This window comes from Ursus arctos, unplaced genomic scaffold (assembly GCF_023065955.2).
Source record: "Ursus arctos isolate Adak ecotype North America unplaced genomic scaffold, UrsArc2.0 scaffold_32, whole genome shotgun sequence".
NCBI lineage: Eukaryota > Metazoa > Chordata > Mammalia > Carnivora > Ursidae > Ursus > Ursus arctos.
The window spans coordinates 10852663-10879406 of NW_026623008.1; the positions used below are offsets into that span (position 1 = coordinate 10852663).

The 26744-nt window shown below is 50.4% G+C and overlaps 2 protein-coding genes across 3 annotated transcripts in view; one reads left to right on the forward strand and one right to left on the reverse strand.

Moving 5' to 3' along the window:
* Positions 1-247: 247 nt before the first annotated feature.
* On the reverse strand, positions 248-19723 carry CASP9 (caspase 9). Its single transcript, XM_026519785.4, has 9 exons — positions 19470-19723; positions 16257-16650; positions 13882-13916; positions 12782-12958; positions 12242-12331; positions 10923-11070; positions 4056-4235; positions 3340-3449; positions 248-1515 (listed from the first exon to the last, which is right to left on the reverse strand). The coding sequence occupies exons 1-9, from the start codon at positions 19599-19601 to the stop codon at positions 1426-1428; spliced, it is 1356 nt and encodes a 451-aa protein (XP_026375570.1). The 5' UTR covers positions 19602-19723; the 3' UTR covers positions 248-1425.
* Positions 19724-21471: 1748 nt separating this feature from the next.
* The window catches only part of DNAJC16 (DnaJ heat shock protein family (Hsp40) member C16), a 41441-nt gene continuing 36168 nt past the window's right edge, over positions 21472-26744 (forward strand). Inside the window, exons 1-2 of one of the 2 annotated variants that reach the window (XM_026519782.4) lie at positions 21497-21585; positions 23633-23817. In XM_026519782.4, coding sequence (XP_026375567.2) covers positions 23651-23817 — 167 coding nt within the window. In that variant the 5' untranslated portion in view covers positions 21497-21585; positions 23633-23650. Of the gene's footprint in view, positions 21586-23632; positions 23818-26744 lie in introns of both variants that reach the window. The other variant, XM_026519783.4, reaches the window with a different exon arrangement.

Consider the following 26744-nt stretch of genomic DNA (forward strand, 5'->3'; position numbering starts at 1 on the left):
AAATGATGATGAGGTGACAACCACATGAATCCCAGCTTGGTGAGTCTTAGCAAACGAGCCTCGCGTCCAAGGCCCTGAAAGCTGCCAATTGACCAGGCTCAGGAGAGTTCTTAAGACCTCCAGGATGGGGCCTGACCTGTGCCCCCCCCGGACCTGCGACTTCACTTCCCCGAGGACACGGCTCCCAGCCCAGTCACCTTCCCAAGGTGGGGTAGGGTTCACATAAACTAAGAGACGGGAAAATGTGTTTTATTTATTTTTTTTTAAAGATTTTTATTTATTTATTCGACAGAGATAGAGACAGCCAGCGAGAGAGGGAACACAAGCAGGGGGAGTGGGAGAGGAAGAAGCAGGCTCATAGCAGAAGAGCCTGATGTGGGACTCGATCCCGTAACGCCGGGATCACGCCCTGAGCCGAAGGCAGACGATTAACCGCTGTGCCACCCAGGCGCCCCGGGAAAATGTGTTTTAAAAAGCAAACATCTGGGGCACCTGGTGGCGCAGTCAGTTAAGCATCTGACTCCTGGTTTGGGCTCAGGTCGTGATCTCAGGGTTGTGGGATCGAGCCTGAAGTTGGGCTCTGCGCTCCGTGCGGAATCTTTTGGGGGACTTTCTCTCCCTCCGCCCCCCCCCCCCGCATGTGCGCTCTCTCAAACAAATCTTTTTTAAAAAATAGAAATAAAAAAGCAAAAATCTCCTTTATAAGGAAAAACAAACAGTTGGAACAAAATGAGGGGGAAAACAGGCACCAAAAAAAAAAGTGTCCATATTCACATAAGATTTTTTTTAAGAATACCGGAACATAAGAAAAATTGGTAACTTTTAAAACTTCATTTAGGATTCGCAGACTCCAGCAGCCCCAAACAGGCTGATCTGAGAGAGATGCTGGTTTGTGTATGACCCAAATTTCCTACAGATCAGTGGTTCTCAAGGGGGGTCCCACCGGGGACACCTGGCGGTGTCTGAAGACATTTCTAGTTGTCACTCCTCAGGGAGAGGAGTACTGGCATCTGTGGGTAAAGGCCAGGGTCGCCGCTAAACACCCTACAGCTCTCGGGACGGCCCCACAGCAAAGGACTACCTGGCCCCAAATGTCAATAGTGCTGAGGTCAAGAAGCCCTCCTCTAGAGACAGCAGCCATGGGCTGGAGAAAGGGCCGCTGGGAAGAGTCCTGTGGTGTCCTTGGTAATCTTCTGCTCCTCTTCCTCAGTCGACGGTCATTTGTCTCCAATGTGGAAGCTGCTAAGAGCCTGTCTGCCACCGGTGGGGAAAGAGCAGACCCACGACAGGCCACCAACCCCTTTAAAGAATGACAGCCATTGCTGTGGGACAGGCCGGGCCTCGGCTGCCGTGGGCCCAGAGCAGGAAGGTTTTGGGGTGAACTCAGGTAAAGCAGGGGGAGAGGGGGAGGGGCCCTGGCTCGCATTACGTTTTAAAAAAAAGTTTTTTCCGGAGGAAATTGAAACAACCGGGAATCTGTTTGTAAATCCCTTTCTGCGAAACGGCATTAGCGACCTGTGAAAACAGGAACACGGGGAAGTCTGTGAGCGCTCTCGATGGAAGTTAGAGGTCCAGGGAGGGGCTGGGGGGGAATGGCCACTGACCCAGCCCTGTCACAGTGCTAGCTTCTACTCTGTGTCTAGGAGTCTGTTTCTCTCTGTTTTGTCTTTTAGATTCCACATATAAGGGGCGCCTGGGTGGCTCAGTCAGTTGGACATCTGCCTTCGGCTCAGGTCATGATCCCAGGGTCCTGGGATCGAGCCCCACATCGGGCTCTCTGCTCGTCGGGAAGCCTGCTTCTCCCTCTGCCTCTGCTGCTTCCCTGCTTATGCGCGCTCTCTCTCTCTCTCAAATAAATAAATAAAATCTTAAAAAAAAATTCCACATATAAGTGAAACCATATGATATTTGTCTTTCTGTGTCTGACTTATTTCACTTTGCATAATACCCTCTAGCTCCCTCCATGTTGTCACGAATGGTGAGCTCTCATTCTTTTTTACGGCTGAGTAATATTCCAGCGTGTACTATACCACGTCTTCTTTATCCATGCCTCTATCGATGGATACTTAGGCTGCTTCCATATCTTGGCTGTTGTAAGTAATGCTGGAGGGCAGGGCAGTGGGGGGCTGGGCAAAATAGGCGAAGGGGATTAAGAGGTACAAACTTCCGGGCATGAAAAGTGCAGCATAGAGAATATAGTCAATAATCCTGTAGTAACTTTGTCTGGTGACAGATGGCGACTACACTTATCGTGGTGAGCACAGCGCGACGTGCGGAATTGTCAAGTCACCGTGTTGTATGCCTGAAACTCACATAACATTACTACCTATGTCCACTACACTTCAATAAATGTATATGTACATACAAAAATATATAAAAGCTTAAAAACCATTTTAAAAACCTGCAGCCTCCTTGAGTTGGGAGGGAGAGTGTTTAAAGAAAAGTATCTCCATTATAAGTTCAGAAAACTCAAAATTCAAAATTTCAAACTTCAAAAATTCACAAAGTTCAAATGAGATTGAGAGGTTCGCTTAAAGAAGAGTTGAGAGAAGAGATCAGGCCCAGGAGCCGAGTGCACTGCTTGGCCCTGATGGACTCCCAGCCCGACCCTCAACGGCCCCCGGATGCCTCTGAGGTCACCTGCCCAGAGCCACGGCACATGGGGCCCCCTCGAGTCCTGAACTTACCTTACCTTTCTTCTCGGCTCTGCTCCGCAAAGCACAAAGCCAGAGCCCCCCCCAGGAGGAAGGCATGGACCCAGCCCTTCTAGACCCTTCTTGTGACTCAAAACACCTGAGCAAGCGGGACAGGCCCAGATGTGCTCTGAGACCCGTGGAGGAAGTGGCTGCTCTGAGCGGGATTCCACGGAGAGAGGCTGGGGACCTATCAGGCCATCCTTCCTGCTCTCTCATTGGCCCCACCCCCAGAGAAGGCATACACTGAAGAAATCAGAATTCGTAAGGGTCAAGCATAGAAGACTACACAGTAGGGAGAAGGCTGCAGACCCCACAACCTGCCTTCAGGCACGCATTGCTCTAGCCACCGCACCACCCTGCCCTGCACTGAGGACTGCCTCTGCCAGTGGGGATCCCAGTGTCAGCTGGGACCCCAGAGGAGCCAGGGAAGGCAGCCCTTTGAATAACGGGCCAATGTCACTGTAACCGTAACACCTCGCAATTAAAAGAAGCAAAAGCACCGACTCTCACGGCAAGCCAAGGTGCGGAAGAAACCTCTGGTGTGGGCCCCGGGCCCTGCTCGCCCCTCCCGCCCTCCTCCAAGGATGACGCACGCCCCTCCCGGCAGCCTTCCCTCTCCTTCCCAGAGGAAGGCCGCACTCACCCTGAGCAGGAGGGTCTGCAGGTCCTCAGAGTCAGCCCACTGCTCAAAAACACCGTCCAAGGTCTCCACGTACCAGGAGCCGCTCTTGGTATCCCTCCAGGAAACAAAGCCTTCAGAAGCAGAGAGGCTGAGCTTTAGTGGAAAGCCGCTAACCACCCCACAGGCAGGCCGTAGCCGCCTCTGGGCTTGGGCCCATTCACACGGCCAGCAGTAGCGGCCCCCATCGCTGCGCTCTGTCCCCGTCAGGACCTTACTTCACCCTCACCACCAGCTTGGGCCTTTGGTTGTGATTCCTGCTTTCCCAGCAAGGAGAACAAGGCTCCGAGAAGTCACGGGACTCACCCAAGGGCTAAGGAAGGAAGGGAACTAACACTCATCACACCTGCTACATGCCAGGGACCGTGCTCTGTCACGTACTAGCCACCTCGCGAATCCCCAGGGCACCCCGTGAAGTGCGACTGCTATTCCCATTTTAAAGATGAGAAGACCGAGGCAGGACCAAGACAAGGGTGAGGCAAGGGAGGCATCTTAAATTCTGCATCCTAAGCGCCTCGCCTGCTCGCCCCAAGCTGAGGCTCAGAGAGGAGAAGTCATTTGCTCAGGGTCCTACAGATGGCAAGAGGCAGAGCCAAGACTCACACCCACATCTTTGCTGCTTCTAGGGCATACCGGGGGACCCCGCCAGCTGGGAGGAGGAGCTCTCCTGATGCGTTCACCTGGGAAGGTGGAGTAGGACACAAAGATGTCACTGGGTGTGGGCAAACTAGACACGGCGTCCGGCTGGTCAAAGGGGCCTGGGCCTTCCTGGAACGGGACAGCGTCGGACTCGGGGTCACTGTCAGGGGTCCTGTCTTCGGGGGAAGCAGAGGCCACCTGAAATCCATGGTCTTTCTGCTCTGTAGGAACCAAAGAAAGACACTCATCACTGACACACACAGACCAAAGCTCCTGCTCCTTGCTTCCCGGCGACATCCAACCTGCCCCAGCCTGAGTCTGCCTGATTCCCTCTGGAGCCAGGGTTCCAGGGCTGAGCAAACATCAGCAAGAAACAGACACCGAAGCTTTTCCTAGCTTTTTTTTTTTTTTTTTAAGATTTATTTATTTGAGAGAGAGAGAGAAAGAGAAAGCATGTGTGTGCAAACAGGGGAAAGGCAGAGGGAGAGGAAGAGAGAGAGAATCTCAAGCAGACTCCCCGCTGAGCTCAGAGCCCTACACAGGGCTCAATCCCACGACCCTGAGATCAGGACCTGAGCTGAAATCAGGAGTTGGACGCTTAACCAACTGAGCCACCCAGGAGCTCCTGAACCTTTACTCTTTACACATCCATTAGGTAAAATTGCGGGGGGTGGGGTGCAGAAATTTTTTTAAAAAGCTGTAAAAACAAGTTATAAGGTAGACACCCAAAAGAACTGAAAACGGGTGTTCAAACAAAACCTTGCACAGCAACATTCACGGCAGCATTATTCACAACAGGCGAATGGTGGAGACAACCCGTGTCCACAACAGAAGAATGAATAAACAGAACGGGCTGCACAGATCCAGCAGAATTTCATTCTGGCTTGAAAAGGAGTGAAGCGCCGGCCCCTGGTGCCCTGCGGACGGGCGCTGGAAACATGCCGAGCGCAAGAACCAGATGCCAAAGGCCACTCTCTGGTTCTGTGTACGTGAAAGACCCAGAAGGGGCAAAGCCACAGAGAAGAAAGCAGGTGAGTCATTGCCAGGGACTGAGAGGAGGCAGGAATGGGGAGTGAGCACTGATGGGTATGAAGCTTCTGTTCCGGGCAATGAGAAAGTTCTAGAATTAGGTCATGGGGCTGTGTACTCACGTACTCACTGAACTGTACACTTTAAAATGGTTAAAATGATCAACTTCATGTCATTAAAAAACAAGTGGCATTATTTGGCCTTAAAAAGGAGGGACATTCTGACACACATTAAAACAGGTGAACCCCAAGGACATGACACTCAGTGAGACAAGCCAGTCACAGAAAAACATATGCCACCTGCTTCTACTTTCAAGAGGCGCCTACCATAGTCAGATTCACAGAGGCAGAGAATGTAGCAGTGGTTACTGGGATGGGGGGCAGTGCAGAACGGGGAGTCAGGGTTTCATGGGGACAGGGTTTCAGTTTTGTGGGATGCGAAGAGTTCAGGAGGCAGACAGGGGACACGGCTGCACACCAGTGGGAATGTGCCTAACGCCACTGAGCCAAGCACTTAAAAATGGTTCAGGTGGTAAATTTTCTGTTTGTTTTATGATAACAATTTTTTTTAATTAAAAAAAAAAAAAGACCAATTGTTCACGGAGGCCGCCCCCCTGAGAACAAGACTGGAGGTAGGGGTGAACAGAGGACGTTTACACGTCAGCTCAATATACCTCAGAAGGCTGGATTTTTTTTTTCTTTCTGGTTTTTTAATGATCATGAACTCTTTTTGGTCTCAGGAGTTTACCGACCAATATTACGCACGTGGACCGTTTTGTAGCTGGTTGCTTTTGTTAGCCATACTCACGGCCTCTTCCTTAACACACGTTAAGTCTCACCGCAATGATTTTTTTTTTTTAAGATTTATTTATTTATTCAACAGAGATAGAGACAGCCAGCGAGAGAGGGAACACAAGCAGGGGGAGTGGGAGAGGAAGAAGCAGGCTCATAGCAGAAGAGCCTGATGTGGGGCTCGATCCCAGAACGCTGGGATCACGCCCTGAGCCGAAGGCAGACGCTTAACGACTGCGCCACCCAGGCGCCCCTCGCCACAATGATTCTAATCAACACAAAGTCTGGCCACGGGGGCAGCGTCCAAGGACAACCGTGGCCGACAGTAGGCTGCGTCCCCCCTCTGGACCTTTATACGTTTGTTCTTACCTGGTCACTTGCAGGTTCAACTAATGATGCTTTACTCCCTTATCACAACATCATGGGGACTTTCCACAGGTTATTACAAAGCCTTCTTTACCATCATGGTTTATGACACAGACGGCACGCACACACACACACACACACACACAGGGAGTACCCCTGGGGTACAGGCACCAAAGACGCAAAATAACAAGATGGGGGCCTGCTTTCCGGGGAGCTAAACGCCCAAATGGAAAAACCCAGGCCCTTACTTTACACGGAGACTTAGATTTTCAAAAATGATAGAGAACTCGCCTCTCTCCTTCTCTGGGGGGCGGGGAGTGGGTAGGGATACAGTGGAGGAAACTATCCACTGTAGCAGCATCCCCTCCCTTTCAGAAAACCAAGGGAAGAAAAATTGCCATTCTTGGCTGCTGTCTTACGAAGACCAGCAAGGTGGATCTTGTGAGCAATTCTGTCTTATCTGGTCTTGCCTCGGCTGCTGAAAGCACGAGGCCAAATGCACAGGAGACCTCCAGCAAGCAGCAGGACCTCACGACGTGCATTTCTAGACCCCAAATGTACTCTTCTCCTGTCCTTGCGCCTCCCCTTCCTCCCTCGTTACTTCGTTCTACTATATTCCTCGTACTCCCTAAGCTATCTCAGATCCTTGTAGGGCATCAAAGAAGGCAGCAAACCATAGGTCATGGGAGCTGTGGAGATGTTTACACCTTCTGACCCTGTACTTTCCCCAGGAAATAATTCAAGCGATGTCAACACTCTGTATGTAGAGACATTTGTGGTCACAGGAGCCAAGAATTGGATATCACCTCAACGGCCGACACTAGGGAAATGAGTTGGTGAGTACAGATCACTAAAACGGAACATTATAAAGCCATTTAAGCTAGCGGTGATGAGGACCGTGGTGATGTGAAGAAATGCTCACGGGCTAACGCAGGATGAGAAAAAGCAGACTGTGCCCACGGGCCACCATCCACAGGTAAGAAGCAGAAATGAGCCCACTGTGTCAGGCTTGCAAGATCCTGGAGGATTTCTGCACTCACATTTTCTGTCTTTTCTGTTTCAGAATCTGAACTCCCCTCAAAGCTGTGGCAGACCTGGAAACCAGAGTGGGGTCAAGGCAGGACTCCGGCCACACATAGCTCCAGCACAGAGCCATCAGGGTGGTGACACGGCAGAAGGTCTCCTGGCACGAGCCCCAAAGAAGCACAGCTCACTGCGGGGTGCAATGGGCCCTCGAGAGAAAGCAGCTACAAAGAGCTTCGGTAAAAGCAGACAGAGGGCAGAGTGGGCCAGAGGGTTCCTTAGGGAATGGTTTCTGGGGCAGGTGACCGTGACACAGGCTCCAATGAGAGAGGGAACAGTCCTGGTGGGGGAAGCAGCAGGGCAGGCAGGCCCTGGGCAAGAGAGCAGGCAGGTTTGTGTGGCTGGATCTGTGGTGGGAAAGAGCAAGGAGGGAAGGAGGTCACAGTTCACCCAGGGAAGCCAGGGTCCCATCTGCAGGGGGGCAGAGACAGGACAAGGATGGTTCTGGCACCCCCATTCGATAGCCCCAACATCTATTGCCCCCCCGCTACATCTGACTCAGAAACTTGGCAGTTTGTCTTTGTTCTCACAGCTGACCTTCAGGGGCCAGGGTTCTGCCCTACGCGTGTTGCCTCTCAGCTCTGCTGCCTCTTCCATGGAGACCCCCGAGCCTGCAAAGGGGACTTCTGAGACCTGTGAGAGCTGGACTGTTCCACTGCTTCCTCAGGTCCCTGCTTCTGGTTATTTTCTTGGCCGAGATCCCGGAATCTGCCCTGGGTGTCCGGGAATGACTTGAAGCGGAACAGGGACCGGAATCTGAGACGTGGGTGGCCAGGGTCGGGGGCACTGCGGTGGGAAAAGCCGTAGGAATGGCCTGAGACAGAGGGGGACAGAGGGACCGCCTAGGGAAAGTGGAGAAGACACAGTGCGATCTGACTGGGGAATGAGAGAGAGAGAGAGAGAGAGAGAGAGAGAGTCAGACGGGGGATGTGAACTTCATCTCCATTCACGTGTCCTCCTCACTCGACAAATCTGAGGTGAAATCCTCGCCCATAGGTTACATACCTTACACACAGCTGTGTTCTTAAGGACATTCTCGAATTCAAAACCCCCTGTAAGGCAGACTAACTTCCCCAGAAGAATAAACACACAGCGGGGGGAGGAGCTGTCCCCGCAGCACAGAAAATCCACAACCACGCAGCACGTCGTGCCTCCTCCGGCCTTCTCAGCAGGAGCTCTAGAAGTCTGAAGACGGGCTGCCCCACAACGAACAGCTCGGCCTCACAGAGGCCGCTTGGCTCCGGCCAAGTGCACCGGGCTGGGTCACGCTGTATCACGCTACTGACTCAGGGACAGGCCACACCAGCCCTACCAACCCTGAAGCGCGTGTTTGTGCCCTGGGGCGTGAGCCACCTCTTACAGAACGGGTAACTTGTCAAAGCATTTTCAAACTGGTGGAAATTGCAACAACAGTGAATTTTGCAAAAGCAACCCAAGAGTCACCAAAATCCAGGGCAGATGTTCGGATGCCTGTAAACAAGAGGACACCAGGCGGGTGACGGACCCAGACTGCGGGCAGGTCACATCTCTGTTTTCAGCCGCCCTACTGCCCCCTTGTGGCCACAGCGTTACACACAAGGTCAACAGCCACCTGGGGCAGAGCAGGGACCACAGTTCCATAGGCAGCATCCTAATCACTGCGTTCCAGCTCTGAAATCTTGCTGTTCCCATCAAGATGGGTTTTTTTGATTTTGGGGTTTCTTTTTTTTGTTTTTAGTGGAGGGAATCTATATTATTTAAAATTTTGCTTACAATAATTTTTATATGGTTCTATTTCAAAATCAAATAATTAGCATCCACAGAAGATACAACCATCCTGTGAGCTTTGTGCGAGGCTGGGGGGACCCGGCTGTAGGGCAGACGGGCCTAGCCCTGCCCTGGGAGAGCTGACCCGCCGGGGAGGCCATCTTAATACAAGGAGAAAGTGTTGTGAGGGAAGAACAGAGGCTGCAGGAGACCTTGTGGGCCCGCTGACGGGTCCAGAGAGTGACCCTGCGAAGACCCTCCGTGCTGCTGGGAATGGACTGTGAGGAGGCACTGAGCTGCAAGACCACGAACTGTGACTTTCCCAGAAAGCTGGCGTCCCAGCTCGGCCTTCGTCCACGGCTCCCTTGCCCGCTTCATCTTTCACTCTCTTCACACAAGAAAGAAAAACCATTTGCTTCCGAGTAAGAACATCACCGGACTACACACTCGGGATCACAAGAAAAACGATGATCTGGAGATTTCTACAACCCCAAGAGCAGCAGCCTTTCCACCTTCCTCTTCCCATAACTCTGGGGTAACTGTGCCGGGCACAGGGGGCTCCCATGCGACACGGGGTCCTCTGGGGTCAGGGGGACGGGGAGAGTCCAGGTCTGCAGCTACGGACACGAACCCGGCACCGTGCGCTGCGTCCGTCCTAGATATTCCGCAGTGACGCTAGGAGGTAGGATCTGCTGTTAGCCCCACCGGCCAAGACTTCTAGAGATTAACTGGCCCATGTTTGTGCAGGAAGGAAGTGGCTACCAAGGTTGAACCTGGTGTTCCCAGTCACTCGTGGCCAACTTGTGGGCATGGGTCACGACAGCGACCCGATACAGTTCCAGTCAAATTATAAATTCCAGGGGGCAGAGACCCTGTCTATCCCGTATCCCCAGCACCTAACACACAGCTGGGGGTATACAGCAGATACTCAATAACACTTACCAGATGTCATGTGACCACAGCCTGCTCTCCTAGACGACCCGCACCCCCTCACGTTACCCCCCCCCCCCAACGTGGAACAGTATGGGACAGATGAACACATTCAGAATATGCTACTGGGGCACCCGGGGGGCTCGGCTGGCTAAGCGTCCAACTCTTGGTTTCAGCTCAGGTCATGATCTCAGGGTCCTGGGATCAAGCCCCATATCGGGCTCCCTGGTCAGCGGGAAGTCTGCTTGTCTCCCTCCCCACGCCCCTCCCCCTCACGTGCGCGCGCACATGCGCGCTCTCTCTCTAAAATAAATAAATAAATCTTAAAAAAAAAAAAGAATACACTACAGGTTATGATCTCAGGGTCCTGGAAATTAGCCCTGCGTCAGGCTCTACACTGAGCTTGGAGCCTGCTTGGGATTCTCTCTCCCTCTCCCTCTGTCCCTTCCCACCCCCTGCTCGTGCTCTCTCTTAAAAAAATATATATATATCCGTATATACATATACGGATATATATACACATACACGTAATATTACTGAAATCTCCAGTCCCTGGACCCATGGGAATTCAAATACTTTAGCTCTGGCCTCCCTTTCTCTGGGACAGTAGAAAGAGGGTCAAGTTGAGGGAGGTCGGGGGAATGATAAGGAAAATGAAAAAGGGTTTTTTTTTTCCCTCTCCTCTGCTTTGTGATTGCCAAGTCTCTGGAGTTGAAGCTGCCAGAGCCGAACGAGCCCCTGAGGCTACTGCACCGTGAGCTGGAAGGCTCTAACCTCTACAGGCTGGACAAAGCGGAGGCCTACTCAAGACAGGCAGGTGCTGCTGTTCGGACAAAGGGGCCACGTTTGGGACCCTCTGACTACCCCAACAGACCCCTTGGGCATCAAGAGAGGCTGGAGAGAGAAGGAGGCAGGGGGGCTCCTCCCACTAGTCATCGGCTGGGAGACTGAGGACCTGCTTACCCCCACCACAGGCCTGGATGAAGAAGAGCTTGGGCTTCCCTCCCAAGCTGGGGCAGCCGGCTCCATTGAAGATGTTCACAATTTTCTCGACAGACACAGGACATCCATCCGTGCCATAAACAGCCCCTGGGAACTGGCGGTGGCTGGCCTAGAAGACCAAGAATCCTGTTTACAAAACCAAGAAGCTGGGGTAGGAATCCAACACACTGTTCAGAGGCTTTGTGGGGCCAAGCATTTAGAAGGTCCCAGCCAGGGGCACAAGGCTGATTTAGGCAGTCTCTATTCCAAGGTCTCAGACTCACGTGCCTAAGACAGCCTAACTGGAAAGTGCTGGCCAGCTTCTTCTAGATTGATGGTTCTCAAAGTATGGTCCCTGGACCAGTGCATCAGCATCACCTGGGAACCTGTAAGGCATGCTGATTCCTGGGCTCCCCCCGGACCTAACTCAGAAACCCTGGTGGTGGGGACCAGCAATATGGTCTTTCGGGAGCCTCTAATGCAGCTAAGCTTTGAGAACCACTGCTCTAGACCAGTTCTTCTCAAACTTTCTGTGTATGGGGACCCAGTCAAAGTGCAGGCTCTCCATGAAGAGGTCTGGGGCAAGGCCTGAGAGTCTGAATTTCTCACGAGTTCCTGGTAAGGCCCATGCTGCTGGTCCACAGGTCACACCATGAATGAAAAGGGGGCAGTCCCTGCCCAGCTACAGGCCAGAGTTTTGCTCTGTGAGGATGTGGCCAGACCATTGTGGTTCTTCAAGAGAAGCTGGAAATCCTGATTTCTGTGAGAAAGTTGCCAATTTTGAAAACACTGGGCAACCCCCCAGGGGGACTACAGGCCTCTACTTGGAGCTTCTGATTGGTCCAACCCTTACATGAAAAGATGAGGGACCTGAGGCCCCGGTAGTGGGCGGGGCTGGGCCACAATGACCCAGCCCATTAGTGTCCAAGCCCAGAGTGGGTCCCAGTGTCCTGACGCCCAGCCAGTGGCGAAGGGCCTGGGACAATGCCCAGTGGGAATGGAAGCAAGAGCTGGGAGCTGCTGTGTGCTGTGCCCGGCTCTGCACAAAATCCGGGATAGGAGCTCTGTGAGCAGAATCTCCTCCCTGACTCTCCCAAGATGGCTTCTCCCAGGCACACAGCCCCACCCAGGAGGAGCATCCGAGTCCTCAGAGAACCAGATGGCTCCCAGGAAGACAACAGGGGACAGACAGGGCCCCACGGCTCTTCCCACAAGGCCAGGACACCGGAAGGGACCAGGCTCTGTCATGGCCTCTCAGCTCAGCCCCTCGGGGCAGCTGCCCAAGGAGCCGGCACCTCTACCTGACAGCCGTGAGAGAGGACGACCACCACGCAGCAGTCCAGGGCACCGTGGTCGCGCCGCGCCAGCTCCACCAAAGCCTGGAGCATTTGCTACGAGAGAAGGTGGCAGATGAGCAGGAGCACTGACGGATCGGGTCCCCACGCTGGGCCCGCCTGGGCAGAGCCCCTTCCCTGCCCCCGCGGCCAACCCTGCAGTAATGACCGGCCTGACAGTCACAAGAGGCACTGTTCCTGGGGACAAGATGCTGCGCTTGGGCACAGCCCATTCACTGCTCACAGTGACCCGAGGAGGTGAGTTCCCTTCCTGCTGTCTAGACGAGGAAACTCAGGAAAGCTCAGGAGACACACGGGAGGGCCCGTCTTGAACCAGGTCACCTGGAGTTTGAGGCCTGACCTGGGATCCCCCCGCCCCCCCGAGCCACGCTGCCTCTGCTGGTGCTCCGGTCCTCAGGGCTCGTCTAGGGGAGTCACTCGCTGTCAGGTGGGTGGCAGGACCCTGCCCCACCCCTCCCCACCCCTCTCCGCAGACAGTGACCCTACCTTGGCCGTCAGGTCGCACTTCACCTCCACCGTGAAATGCAGCAAGCGGAAGCGCCGACGCAGCTTCTCACAGTCGATATTGGAGCCGGCGCGGGTCGTGAGCCTCGACTCGAGGCAGAAGTTCACGTTGTTGATGATGAGGCAGTGGCCGCAGGGGTCTGTGTTCAGGGCGTACGCCTGCCCAAGCACAGGGGCCAGTGTCAACCGGGGTCTCACTGCACCCCTCCAGAGAGAAGCCGAGGCCCTGGTTTTCCTGCGTGCGGTTGGCAGTCTGGAGAGTTGGGACCGAAAAGGGGGTCTGCCCTCTCTCTGATGGAGCGGCAGCGTCTACACCCAGCATTCTGGGGCAAAAGCACACAAACCGCAAACCAGATGGGCGTGAGCACGAGCGGTGGGACATGCGAATAGCTAACCTGGGAGAGGAGGGCAGTTCCCACGGCCGCCCTCAGCTTAGAAATCTGACACCCAGAGGCATTCGCCCCAAAAGGACCTGACAGATTGTCCCACCCAGGGGAGCCTGGGAGAACCGTGTGGGTGGCTCTGTCAGCAGAGAGACTGGTGCCTAGACCCGCCCTCAGAGCACTGACACCACTTCCCAGCCAGGCTCCCCGTGTCCCTTGGAACCCCCTCACAGCAGCCTGTTCTTTTTGTCACAGTACTTAACACGATTTAGATTGAGATTGAGATATTTCTTTGTGTCACTAGCCTCTGCTAGGCTGACGGTCTAGCACAAGGACTAGAAACACAAGGGGTCTGCTCCCAGGTATCCCAGCACAGAGCCCAGGACCGGCACGCAGGAATCACACAACAAACACTGTGAACGAGAGCGAGTGACTCAGTCCCACAGCCGATTCTGATGGCCGCCTCACGTGAGGTCTGACCCCTGACTTCACAGACAAGGGAAGAGCAGGGAAGCTTGGACAGCCTGCTCCAGGAAGAGCTGCGCCAGCATCAGGGAGCTGTAGGGGGCCTGGGACCTCCCTCCAGCTGGGCTCAGTTCCCTGGGTTCCTGATACAGCTGCAGAGGGAAGGACCTGGGACATGTAGAGCAGAAGAGCCCAAAGCCAAGGCAGCTGGCCCCAAGCCACAGGAAGACTCACCAAATCAACATTTTGCTTGGAAATCTCCTGAGCACCTGGAGAGAGAGAGAGAAAGAGAGAGAGAAAATGTGAATGCCTGGCCCAATAGGGGTGGGACAAGGGTCTTTGAATACAGAAGATCAAGAATTTGGGAAACACCAGGGAGAGACTAGGGGGACAGCCACCTTGCAGAACTGCTCAGAGGTCTCCAGTGAGGTTAAACACACACCTACCCTCTGACCAGCAATTCCATTCCCAGGTATAGACCCAAGAGAAATGAGTGCAGTGAGCACAAAAAAACCTGGCCGCAGATGATCACTGAAGCCTTATTCTTCTTTTTTTACCTTAAAGATTTTATTTATTTATTTGAGAGACAGAGCATGTGTGCACACAAGTGGGGAAGAGGAACAGTGGCACAGGGAGTGGGAGGAATAGACTCCCCACCAAGTGCAGAGCCTGATGCAGGGCTTGATCCCAGGACCTCAAGATCATGACCTGAGCCAAAGTCAGATGCTTAACCAACTGAGCCACCCAGGCGGCCCACTGAAGCCTTATTCTTTTTTTCTTTTTTTTTTAAGATTTTATTTATTTGACAGAGAGAGAGAGAGATCACAAGTAGGCAGAGTGGTAGGCAGGAGAGGGAGGCAGTATTTGAAATTATCTCTGCTCCCTGCTTAGCAGAGAGCCTGACGCGGGACTCGATCCCAGGACCCTGGGATCATGACCTGAGCTGAAGGCAGACGCTTAACTGACTGAGGCAGCCAGGTGCCCCTGAAGCCTTATTCTTAATGCCTGGAACTAGAAACAACCCAAATGTTCATCAACAAGTTGATGGATAAACAATTTATGAAAAAAGCCGCATAAGGGAACACTCCACAGCCTGAAAAGGAACGAGGTACCGACATGTACAATGCTGGGGATAACACAAAACATTATGCCAAGGAAAAGAAGCCAGGAGAGTGTACGTGGCATGATTCCATTCATAATGAAATTCTAAAACAGAAAGGCATAAGGGAAGCTCTAGGAGAGCAGACGCTTCCTGTACGTAGAATCCGTGGAGCCCGGCACTCAGAAAGTCCTCTGCAAATATTTGCAGAATGAATAAATGAGTAAAGGTGATCATTTTTCCTTCAGGGTCAAGTGAGTTTTCATTTCGATTAGCAAGAAGTCCACTGACCACCAGCCTATAAGGTAGTAGGACTTTTTTTCTTCTTAAACAAAGAGAACTTGGTGGCTATCTTGGAGTTGCAATGCAAGGTGAGTTGCACTGGGGCCTATTCTCATGATCCCACAGTGGTACCATTCATTGCTCACAGAGAGCCGGGACCCCTTGCTGGGAACTATTCTCTCAAGAGTGTTAAAGCCATGCCGGAAAAGCATTCCTATCCCATTTTTTAATTGGAAGTGGTTTTACCTGCCTGAAGAATCCCATAGTTCACAGCCTTAAATCTGAAACTATTGCTTATTTCCAAAATCCCACTGCACCCCAAAAATATAACTATTATCCACAACTGAAGAATTCTTTCATTCCCCAAATTCGTAGTATTGATCCACAAAGTGAGAAAGGGACATCATCAAAGTGGCACAGTAAGAGTTTTCTACCCCCTTCCCTGACAAATGAACACCAATTTTGACAATCATCCACAAATGAGACTGCCTTTATGGAAGTCCGGGAATCGAGGAGAGAAGTTCCAGAACACCGCTGGTGCAAAATAATCCAAGACTGGATGCACCGAAGAAGCCAGTCAGCAAGGACTGGAGGAGCTGACTCCTTCAAATACGAAGCCAACACATGACTTCAAGAAACATGAGAAATCAAGGAAATAGGACCCTGCCAAAGGAGCACAATAATTTTCCAGAAACTGACCTCCAAGAAATAGAAACCTGTAATGTGCCTGATAAAGAATTCAAAGCTGCTATCTCAAGAAAGCTCAGTAAGCTACAAGAGTATACACAAAGCCAATTCAACAACATCAGGAAAACAACACCTGAACAAAAGAGATAGAAATCATAAAAAGAACCAAACAGAAATTCGGGAGCAGAAGGATGCCATGAATGAAATTAAAAATGCAACAGACAGCATCAACATCAGACTCGAGCACACAGAAGAAAGAATCTGCGAAGTAGAAGACAAGTCATTTGAAATTACCAGCAAAGAACAAAGAGAAAAGAACAAAGAAGATGAAGAAAGCCTACATGAACTGTGGGTTATCTTGAAAAGAAACATCTATTGCATTATTGGGGTCCCAGAATAAGGAAGAGAGGGAGAAAGGGGCAGCAGGCATGTTTAGAAAAATAATGGCTGAGAACTTCCCACACCTGGGGAGAGATCTGGATATCCAAGGTCATTAACCTCATAGGTCCAACTACCCACCAACCACTCTCTTGGTACTCACAGACATCACTGAATCGTCCAGAACCACTGTCCACTGGCCTGGACACCTCTGATCTGAGAACCTCTGGCCTGAGCTTGTCTGGCCAGAGCTGCTCAGGCCCCAGCACCACTGGAGCGAGTTTTCCTGGAGTCGGCTTTGATGGACCGTGCTTCTCTCTGAGATCCTCTGGTGTGAGGCCCGTTGGTCCAAGCACCACAGGCATGAGGTTCAGGGGTCTGACAGCCTCTGGATTCTGCTTTTCTGCTTGCCGACTCATTCTCAGCAATGAAGCCAGCTTATCCTGGTCTGTGTCCTCTAAGCAGGAGATGAACAAAGGGAGGGCCTGACTCCCTCGGGTCTCTAGATCTATGACCAGCTGCCTGGCCTGATCGCTCCGAGACCCTGAGCCTGCATGCTGTTTGGAAAGAAAGACATGGCACTATTATCCACACAACGTCCTGTGACTCTCACTTTGTCCCCGCTATGTCCCATCTAGCATAAATCTACACAATCGGTCACATGGGCAAAACTTGAGCCTGCAGTTACACTGAGTGTGTGCCACCTGCCAGCCTTTGCTTTTCTATTCATTATTTTGGAGGCATCTCTCATGAACCCAGCACTGTGCGAAGTGCTGAAAATACAGCAGTGAACATTATCAGTCCTCAAGAAGCAGACATCTAGTGGGGGTTGCAAACAGACAAATCAACAGTGACACACCAAAGAGAGAAGTGTCAGGTGGGAGAGCACATGGGCCTTGGAGGGTCCAGGGGAATCCAACTCAGCCTTGGGAAGCCAGGGAGGCATCCAGCAGGGGATGTCTTTACTGAGACCCCAGGGAACATTAGCAAGTGAATAGTGAATTCAGAGAAATGAGAAATGTAAGCTGAAATGGGAAACAGTCAGTGAGGGATGAGGCCTTTGTGTGGTCATGCCAAGAAAGCTGTGAGGAGCCACTGAGGAGTTTTAAAAAGTGACAGAGTCGGATCTGCCTTTTAGAAAAATCATCCTAGGGGCGCCTGCGTGGCACAGCGGTTAAGCGCCTGCCTTCGGCTCAGGGCGTGATGCCGGCGTTCCGGGATCGAATCCCACATCAGGCTCCTCCGCTATGAGCCTGCTTCTTCGTCTCCCACTACCCCTGCTTGTGTTCCCTCTCTCGCTGGCTGTCTCTATCTCTGTCGAATAAATAAAATCTTTAAAAAAAAAAAAAAAGAAAAAAGAAAAATCATCCTAGGGGCAGGGTGGACAACAGAAGGGAGTGAGCCACAGCCAGGTCAGGTGGTCGCAAAGATGGCGCAGCAGGAATGGGGAAGTGAGTGGACAGACCAGAAAAATTAAGGAGAATGCACAGGATTTGGGCACTCATCAGGTGGACTGTAAAGTGCAGGAATGGTTGAGGTTAACGGGTGTCAGGATGGTGGGACTGGTCACTGACACAGGGAAAAGAAGGAAGAAACTGCTTAGCTGCTCATTCCTTGAGACCCAGCTCTGGCCAAGTTCCTCAGGATCCACACGGATCCTCAAATATCCTACAGCCTCAAATATCCTACAGCAGCACTGTCCAAGGGAACATTCTATGATGATGGAAATATTCTTCACCTGCGCTGACCAAGATGGCAGGCGTTAACCAACATGGCTATTGGGCACTGGGGTCCTACAACTGAGGAACCGAATTTTCTATTTTGTTTAATATTAATTACTTCAGATTTACACTTAAATAGCCACATGTGGCTAATGGCTACTATACTGACCAGAACAGACCTATAATGTCACTGAAAAGATAATCCTCACTAATAAAACAGCTAGCTACAGGCCTTTCTCTCAACATTTATGGAAAACTCACAGTAAGACAGACACTGTGTTAAATGCATCATTTCATCTAGTCCCCCTCAACAACCTTAAGGGGTTAAATTACAATTATCCCCACTTTACAGATGAGGGAAACTGAGTCGCAGAAAGGCATTGCAACTTGCTAATATGTAACAAAGCCAGGATGAGGACCCAGATCCATATGGCTCAGCCAAACCAGGCAAGGCAAAATGGCAGCCTTGTCGTTCATGTGACATTCTTTTAAAACTCTGAATTTGTTGCTAACATCTAAAATCAGGGAATTTAACATCAAAATCAGGACTTTCAGCTTCTCTTTAAAAATCTGGCCACACAGAGCCAGCATTCTGGAATGACCATATGTGCTGGAGCTGGGGGGCTGCCCACCTCAGTGCCCACCCATTGGGCCTCTGTGGGCATTTTAATTTGTATCTGAAGGCAAGGATATGGCCTCAAACCATTTCCACTCCTCCATACAGGTCACAGAGCAGATGCTCATGAGACTTCTTTTAATATTATTATTCACTGGTAATTTTTCATTATGATCCTTATCCTATTAAAGACTACCTTACTAGGTCAGGCCAAGCTCCTGCATGATGGAGAAAACAGACACTCGGTCTGCAAGCAGCCCCCAGGGCAGTGGCCAGAGGCCTCCAGAAAGCCACACACACCTCCTGGTAGGAAATAACCTCCTGGACCCCTCCTTACCTCACAGGCCTGTGGTGAGAGTCAAGTAAGACATGAAACTGCTTTTGAAGAGAACCTCATATGTTTATTTTCTCCATTACCTGCATCAGGCCCCTCATCTCCAAAACCCCTTAGGAAACATAAACTTAGCACAGGAGGAGCTGGACAAGGGGGCAGAGGACACAGCCAGCTAGGCCCCCGACTCTGTGCCTGACCTTACAGTTCCACATCCATTAGCTCATTTGGTTCTCACACTACTACTGTTGTCCCCAGTTCACAGTCCAGGAAACTAAGGGTCAAAGACGATGAGTGACTTAGCCGGGGACACAGAGCCAAGCAGTGTGACCCACTCCCTCCAGCTGGGTGCCCTGAACCTCCACGCTAGAAGGAAGAACACAGGCTTCCTTCCCGGGCAGAAACACTGGGCTGTAGCAGCCAACAGTGCATGCTGGTGGTACAGAGCGTGGAATCGCTCTAGCCAACCCTGGAGGAGGTGTTTGGGATCGCACGGTTCCGCTGGACCATCCAGTGGGCTCTAGTGGAAAAGGGGGCTCCCACACGATGGTTCCCCAAAGGGGACGGGTACTGGGGGCACAGACCGGGAGGGGAGAGCTGGAGCTCGGCCTTTAAGTCATGCTGTGGCTTCCGCAACCCTCTCCGCGCGGCCTCGCTGACCCCAGCTAGGACGTGAACTCTGCGCGCGGCGCGGGACATTGGGCGCACCTGAATGTCCTCGATCATGGCGGGCGTGAAGAGCTGGCGGGTGAGCAGAACGTCCCAGAGCGAGGCCACCTGCAGCTCGGTGACCAGCCGCACCCGGCACCGGCGCAGGAGCTGCCGGTCGGCCTCGTCCATGGCGGCCAGACGTAGGGGACCCGGGGAGCCGAGGTCCACTTCCTGGCCTCGGCCGCCGTGCCCCGCCCGCCACCCAGGACCCGCCTCAGGACGAGCCACCTCGTTGAGCCCCGCCCCCGCATCGCCCCTCGGCCCCCGGGTCCCGCCCCCAGGCCCCGCCACAGCACCTCCTCCGCCCCAGAGGCTCAGCCTCCGCGCCCCGCCCCCAGACACACCCCCGCGCCACCGCACCGCCCCCAGGGCGTATCCTGCGTCGCTGCCCCGCCCCCAGGACTACCCCGAGTCACCCCTCCCACCCGAGTGCACCCCTAGTTCGCGCCGCCAACCCCTAGCCAGAAGGCACCACCGCTCCGCTTTTACAAAAACTCGGAGGCGGTCACACTGCTGGTTAGAGGACACCCATGCCTGGAGTCATGGTCTGTACCGCCCCATTCAAGCCTCTCGCGGGTATGGGGTCCTCCAGCCCCATCCCCGTCGGTAATAAAACCGTAATTCTCCTGCTCCCCGCCCCGTGGCCAGATGTCGTTTACTGTTCCAAACTCGCCTGTGTCATCCAACCAAGCCCACATTTCAAGGTCTTAAATCCCCCTCTTCCTTCCCTCCCACTCTAGCACCTCCCACAAAGGGGAAAAAAAAAAACTGGCATTAATCTCTTCTGAACTCCCAGTTTGTACAGCTCACTTCCACATTTCAAAAATAATTGCTCCTGTTTATTGGGCGTTTGCTAAGTCTCAGCCATTGTGCTAGTCACTTTACATTGCGTTATCTCACTTATCCTTGACTACAATCCTACCAAAGGAATACCAAAAAGTGTTCTTCCCCCCCCCCCCCCCGCCCCATCTTACAGCAGTGGTCTGCGTTCAAGGTCCCAGAGGTAGTAAGTGGCACAAGGCAGTCAAAATTTAAACCGGAACCTGACTCAAGTCCACCTTAGAATCCATTCTCCTGAGCATCAAAACCTCAGCCCCATTCATTCATTTATTCTACAAATACTTATTAAGATCCTGCCTGTGCTGAGGTCTACTCAGGCACCGAGAAGATCCAGGTGAACAAAACAGAAGGCCCTGCCCTTAGAAGCTTACATTCCAGTGGGAGGAGACAGACGATGAACAATATAAAGAAATAAAAGATAGAGTGTGTTGGGGATGAATGCAAAGGAAATTTTTTTAAATAATAAAAACAGGGCGGGGGGGATGTGAAATCTCTTTCATTGTATCCCCAAGGAACCTATATCATTGGCTCAATGAAAGTTTACCTCATCCACCTGTGACTTTCCCCCTCCATCCCCGCCACACACACATCCCTTTCCCAGTCTGAGGGCAGTCTCTGGCACATTCTACGGCAGAGCTCGCTTTGGTAAGTAAGTTTAGGAGTCCTGGATACTAGGCCTTGGGCAAGTCCCTGCCCCTCTCTGGGCCTCAGTCTCCCCATCAGTATAAGGTGAAGTCGGACTAGAAAGGCTCCCTAAGGTCCCGTCCAACTCCGACGCTCTAGGCTTCTATGAATAGGGTGAAACAGAACAGGGACCAGCGATTGTTTCCCCACCCTAGCAACTGTTACTAGACGAGGGCCATCTCCTGGCAGGAGTGGAAACTCCTCCCTGAATCGGGGAGGTCTTTTGAGCATCCCATCATGCATCGCGACTTCGTCTCTCTAGGAGGCACGTTTTGGCCTCTTTGGTCACGATCATCCCTTTGGATCCAGCCAAGGAGCGCGCCTCGTTCCTATGGCAACCGCGCCAGGTCCATGCGCAGACGGCGGGTAGCAAGGGTCAAAACAGATTCGCAAAGTAGACGTCCTCGACCCGTTCAGTCCGCGCCTTCGGTGAGGAGAGCCTTTAAGTGTCACGTGACCCCTCCCGCTCGTCCCCGCCCCTCTCCCCTCCCCAGGTCCCGGCTAGCGCTGGTGCGGACCGGAGGCTCCCGGCCCGGCGGACTAACTGGAGCACGGACGCTGCAGCCGGTTGGGCCGGTGCCCTTTCCCGGTAACTCCTTCCCGGCGTGACGCGCGGAGCCGCGGATGCGGCGGGGCCGGGCAGACTCGGGGATCTCCCGTCAGTTCCTCCTCGTTCCGGGTTCCCCCGGGCCCGGGGGAAACCGGGAGTCGACAGGGCCCGGCCCAGGGCTCTCGGTGGGTGGCGGGGGAGGCGGTCGTCTCCTGAAGGGTTGCGACCTCCGGCGGGAGCTCAGACCTGGAGCGTGCCTCCTGGAGCCCCTGCCTGGACCAGGGGATACTGCCCGCGGGCGGTAGTCTACCTGTTGGGCAGGTGGTTTCTTGCCCCGAGGCCGGCACAGCCGAGCTCGAGACTGCCAGCCAAAGAACTTCACAGCCCCCCGCCTCTTGGGCTGCTCACTGGAGGCGACTGATACGGTGGAATAAGGCAGCGATTGCACTGCGTAATAGAAAAAATAATAAGTATCACTTTCTGACTGTTGACCCTATGTTCAGTAAATCTTTTACATACATTTAACTTCCTTGCTGATCCTTTCAAGGTGGTATTATTCGTCTCCATTTATGAATGACACTGAGGCTTAGCAAGTTTAAGTAACTTGCCCAAGGTCATGAAGTGGTGGAGGACAGATCCCAATATAAGTCTGTTTCCAGAGCCTGTGTGCTTAACCAATACCTACCTCACCGTCCAGAGTTTTAGCGCTCTGTACGTGTTTTATAGGGCAGAATAGCTTATAGGTTGCCTTAACAAGGAAGAAACTGATTTGTTCTAGGATTTTTTTTTTAAGATTTTATTTATTTATTTGACAGAGATAGAGACAGCTAGCGAGAGAGGGAACACAAGCAGGGGGAGTGGGAGAGGAAGAAGCAGGCTCATAGCGGAGGAGCCTGATGTGGGGCTCGATCCCAGAACGCTGGGATCACGCCCTGAGCCGAAGGCAGACGCTTAACCGCTGTGCCACCCAGGCGCCCCTGTTCTAGGATTTTTGTTCAGCATGCATGCAGTCCTGAAAATTGGCCATCAAATGAGAATTTTGTGAGCACTCCCAGGCACTATTTAGACTTCTGCTTGTCAAAATCCACCGCTGTTAACAGCTTAGCCTCCCTTAAGTAAGGTGTCACATTAGACACTTGAACCTTAAAACTTTAGTAATTCATGAGAAGTCAAGATAAATACGACCCTTGAAAACTCACCATATGATAGCACAAAGATCATAATTCTGGACTGTACATGTCCTTGCAATACAGCACTACCTTGTTCACGAACCAACCAGGGTTATTTCTGAACCCACGGTGAATTCAGTTACCGCACTCACCAGACGTGGATTTTTTGACATTTGAAGACCCTGCTTGGTCTACAGCCTTTGCCAGTAATCTCCCTTCACGTGGAAAACTAAATTTTTCTCACCATGAGGTCTCCATGTATAATACCCATATGCTCATGGTTAAAGAGCATCATCCCTGTTTTCTTGGTCCAGTGGGTGTGGTGAGAAAGAATAGAATTGGGTACACAATGTCATAACCGTTTTTTTTTTTTTAGAGTATCTCACTTTCCTACTTGTACTTATTTAACCCCAAGAATGTCACAACTATTTAATTACATAGTTTTGCACCTGGCAAATCTTAAGATCTCATGAATTTATTTAGCATGTACTCAGTGAAGTGTTCTTAAGCCACTATTTTTAAATTTGAAGTCTTATTGTCAGAATAAGTGAAACAGAGTTTTTGAGATGTAGTTGCCTTGATTTTCCTATGTACGTTTTCCCACATTGGCTTATTATTTCTTCATCTCATTCATGTTCAGTCATTTCTAAAGCCTTTCTAATCCAAGGAGTCTGGAAAGTTGCTGTTAAGTCCTATTGTTCATCTTTTCATCTATAATAGTTCTTATGTGTGATATACTCAAAAGTAGTAGCAAGATTGTTGATTTTAAAAGACTTGGTCAAACAGATTCACACTTTTCCTGCCAAATAGCTTTTGTTTTGTTTTGTTTTTCATCTATATATCTTATCCCTTTACCTAAAAAGCAAGACTGTCCAGGTTTCTACGGCTGAGACTTATTGCCTCTTCAATCATTTCAGCTCTGGAAAGGAAGAGGAATGGAAGTGAAAAAGTTGAGCATTTCCTGGCAGTTCTTGGTAGTTCTGGTTGTGACCCTGCAAATTCTGTCTGCGTTGGATTTGGACCCATACAGAGTCCTAGGGGTCAGCCGAACAGCCAGTCAGGCTGATATTAAAAAGGCTTATAAGAAGCTCGCCCGGGAATGGTAGGTGAAACAAAGAAATAGCAGTTTAATATAAGCTAAGCAGTTTTAGCAGGGGAATGAAGCCTAAATTATGGTTAGCTTTTATCTGTCTCTGTTTCTATGTTCAATAAACATATACCTGTCTAAAATATTTTATTGGGGAGAACTAATGTTCATGTTATCCTATAATTTTTAGTGATGAGATCCAAAGCCTGTGTTGCTGTGAAACCCCCTTTTAAGAATTCTTTGGCCTAAAGGATTACCCTAGATGCCACTAGTGTATTTACTGTTAAAGTAGAAGGGAGCTTTAGTTTTAAAATGTGTATGTAATCGACCGTGGATCAGTTAACTATCCCCATGATGTGTTATTCCCAAAGTAGCTCTTTATGAGTGTCATTGCTGAAGGGAACACCCTCCAATCCTATATTTGAAATTATTGGTTTTAAGCTTTCAAGAAAATTTATAGTAAGCTTTTTGCCCTCGATTTTACAATGTTCAGGAACTGAGTGCGTTACTCTTAAAAATCATCCTATAGAAAAAATCATAACTTTATCTAGATAGGTTTTGTATTTGCTAAAGAGTATACAGGGGTTTGTGAATTAGCAGGATAGCAATAAATTTAAAACTTACGGACAGACGTCATCAGTTTTTTCCACCAATGCTCTGGACGTGCCAAAGAAGTAGAAGTTTCTGGATCACATAGCTGGAGGAGAGCGGCAGCAGGAGGAGAAAGGATGGGAAGGGCACAGGTGACTAGAAGCTGGGGGAGCCAATCATAGATAATAAAAGCAGGTTTGGGATGGGAACGATCATCGTGCACCTACTGCGTGCTCGGCTCCAGGTTCTATGCTTTTTATCTTATTTAAACCTTATAATTACCCTATGAGGGAGATATGCTGTCCCTCTTTTACCTATGGGGAAATCTAGGCTTACTGTTATTAAGTCTTTATTACCGCTGGGCTCCATAGCTTGACCTTCTGCGCCCATACGTAGTTTATTGCTTTTTTTACTTTTTAATCACTTACCCGTCTGAGCAGATGTTAGAGTGAGTGGGTTAGCGTTGGGGCGGGCAGGAAGTTTGCAGGAGCAGAGCTGCCACATGCAGATGACATTGCAGGCCGTGCATGACTCTGCCTGACACCATTATTCTTCAGTGAAAGATGTAGCTTAGCTTTAAACTGGTTGCAATAAAGGTAAAAGATAGTTTAAAATATAATGTTTTGAATACGTAAATATTTTAAACCAAACTGCAATCACAGAGAATCCAGCATTCTATACTAAAAACACAATCTGATTATGTGTGGCCTCTTTCCAGGGACTCTCTTTACAGCAAAATTGCTTTCCGCATCGTTTCAAACTCTTGCCTCTATATTTAAAGCAAAATACACAAATCTGCAATAAATTCATAAGATAGCAACATTCTTTTGGACAGGGTACTGGACTTTGGCAACATTTTAAAAGCAGAAATGATCGTTTGAGTATGTGGGATCTATTAAAATGTACAGGTTTGACTTTTCTGTCTTCCAGAGCTGAAAAGGGTGTTATGCTATTAATTAAATGAGTCATATGCTTCTCTTCCTTAATTAGATTCTCTCTAGGAGTCATTCATCACCTTAGAAATATAGAGAGTATCATCCAGGGAAAGTCTACAATTTTACTTCACCTTTGTATTTTCACCATGTTATTCCTTGTTGCTGTTTTGGCTATGGCAGTGTTTTAGCCGTAAAATCGTTGGTTTCATTTCATGATGGCTTCGTACGCACTGAAAATAGCCGTGCTTCCCAGTCTGACTTTTCGGTATGAACAGCAGCTGGGGGAAGGGGAAGCGGTTAATCATTGAATTGGATTTGTAACTCTCCTCTGCTAGGTTTTACTCCGAAGTCACGTTTCTTAAGCTTCTCAAGAGCTTTCCCCTTCCTTGGTGAAACCATTTCAAGTCACTTTTTCCTCTCAGGAAAACTGTATTTCTCTCCTAATAATTAAGTTTTAATATAGGTGCTTTTCTTTTATCATCTACATTGGCAGAATAAACACCCTCACACCCCAAGAATAAGGTGTCCTAAAATTTGATTGGAAGCAAATGGGTATAACGTGGTCAGTCACTGGAACAGTAAAACGATTTGTCTATGACTTTTCTGTGTTACTTTTCCTACAGCCAGTAGATACCAAGTACAGTATTTTCTTCACTTCCACATTTAAAGGCCGTGTATCGTATTGCGGCTGGTGACATGTTTCCTACACACCGAAAGTAGTATTGGGTTCTTTCCTAGAGCTGGATTTATCCTTTTCTACATGTTTCCCACCTCATGGTAGCGTCCTGCAATTAGGAAAATATTCCTTATAACCTGAAACTGTCTTGAGGTTTCCTCCCTGTTCTCTGGCCTTGGTTTTGTCTGCGTCAGGATCTGTGGTTCTAACCCAGCCGCCCTCACAGCCCTGTCCTTGGTTCGGTCTCCTCAAAAGCCCCTTCCAATCCTCCTTCCCCTACTACATTCTGTATGTTAAATCTTCATTTGTGTGATTGCATCATTTTTCTTTTTTCAGCCTTTAGCCTAAGTTTGAATATTTAAAACACTTTTTTTTTTCATCCAGAAACATGCTTCGGAACCACCATCTTATTTCCCCAAGTCATACTATTTTCATTATACCCAGCTGAGATTTTTTTCCCCCCACTAATATCCATAATAAGAACTAAACAGTTAAGGGAGGAATGGTGTTTAAATTCAACAGCCGGCCATTTGCAGTTTATTTTTAGAGAAATCAGAATATGTGGTATAATTCATTCAAACATGTTCCTGCCAGAATAAGTTGATCAAGTTATAAATTTTCTTTATTCCAATGTACTTGGTGCTGTTTTTAGTAGTCATTTGCTTCCCAGTGAATTGTTTCTCTTTCCTGAACCTTTACCTAGAGGAAATTTACGAAAAGTTACAGAAGTGATTACGTAA

What these genes read in the sequence shown, in the direction of transcription:
- CASP9 (XM_026519785.4), bottom strand. Translation starts at nt 19,601, where the DNA reads ATGGACGAGGCCGACCGGCAGCTCCTGCGCCGGTGCCGGGTGCGGCTG. An exon ending in CCAAGCAAAATGTTGATTTG is followed by an intron (nt 12,959 to 13,881) that starts GTGAGTCTTCCT and finishes GTGCTTGGGCAG; the next exon opens with GCGTACGCCCTGAACACAGA. An exon ending in CATCCAGGCCTGTGGTGGGG is followed by an intron (nt 4,236 to 10,922) that starts GTAAGCAGGTCC and finishes TGGTTCCTACAG; the next exon opens with AGCAGAAAGACCATGGATTT.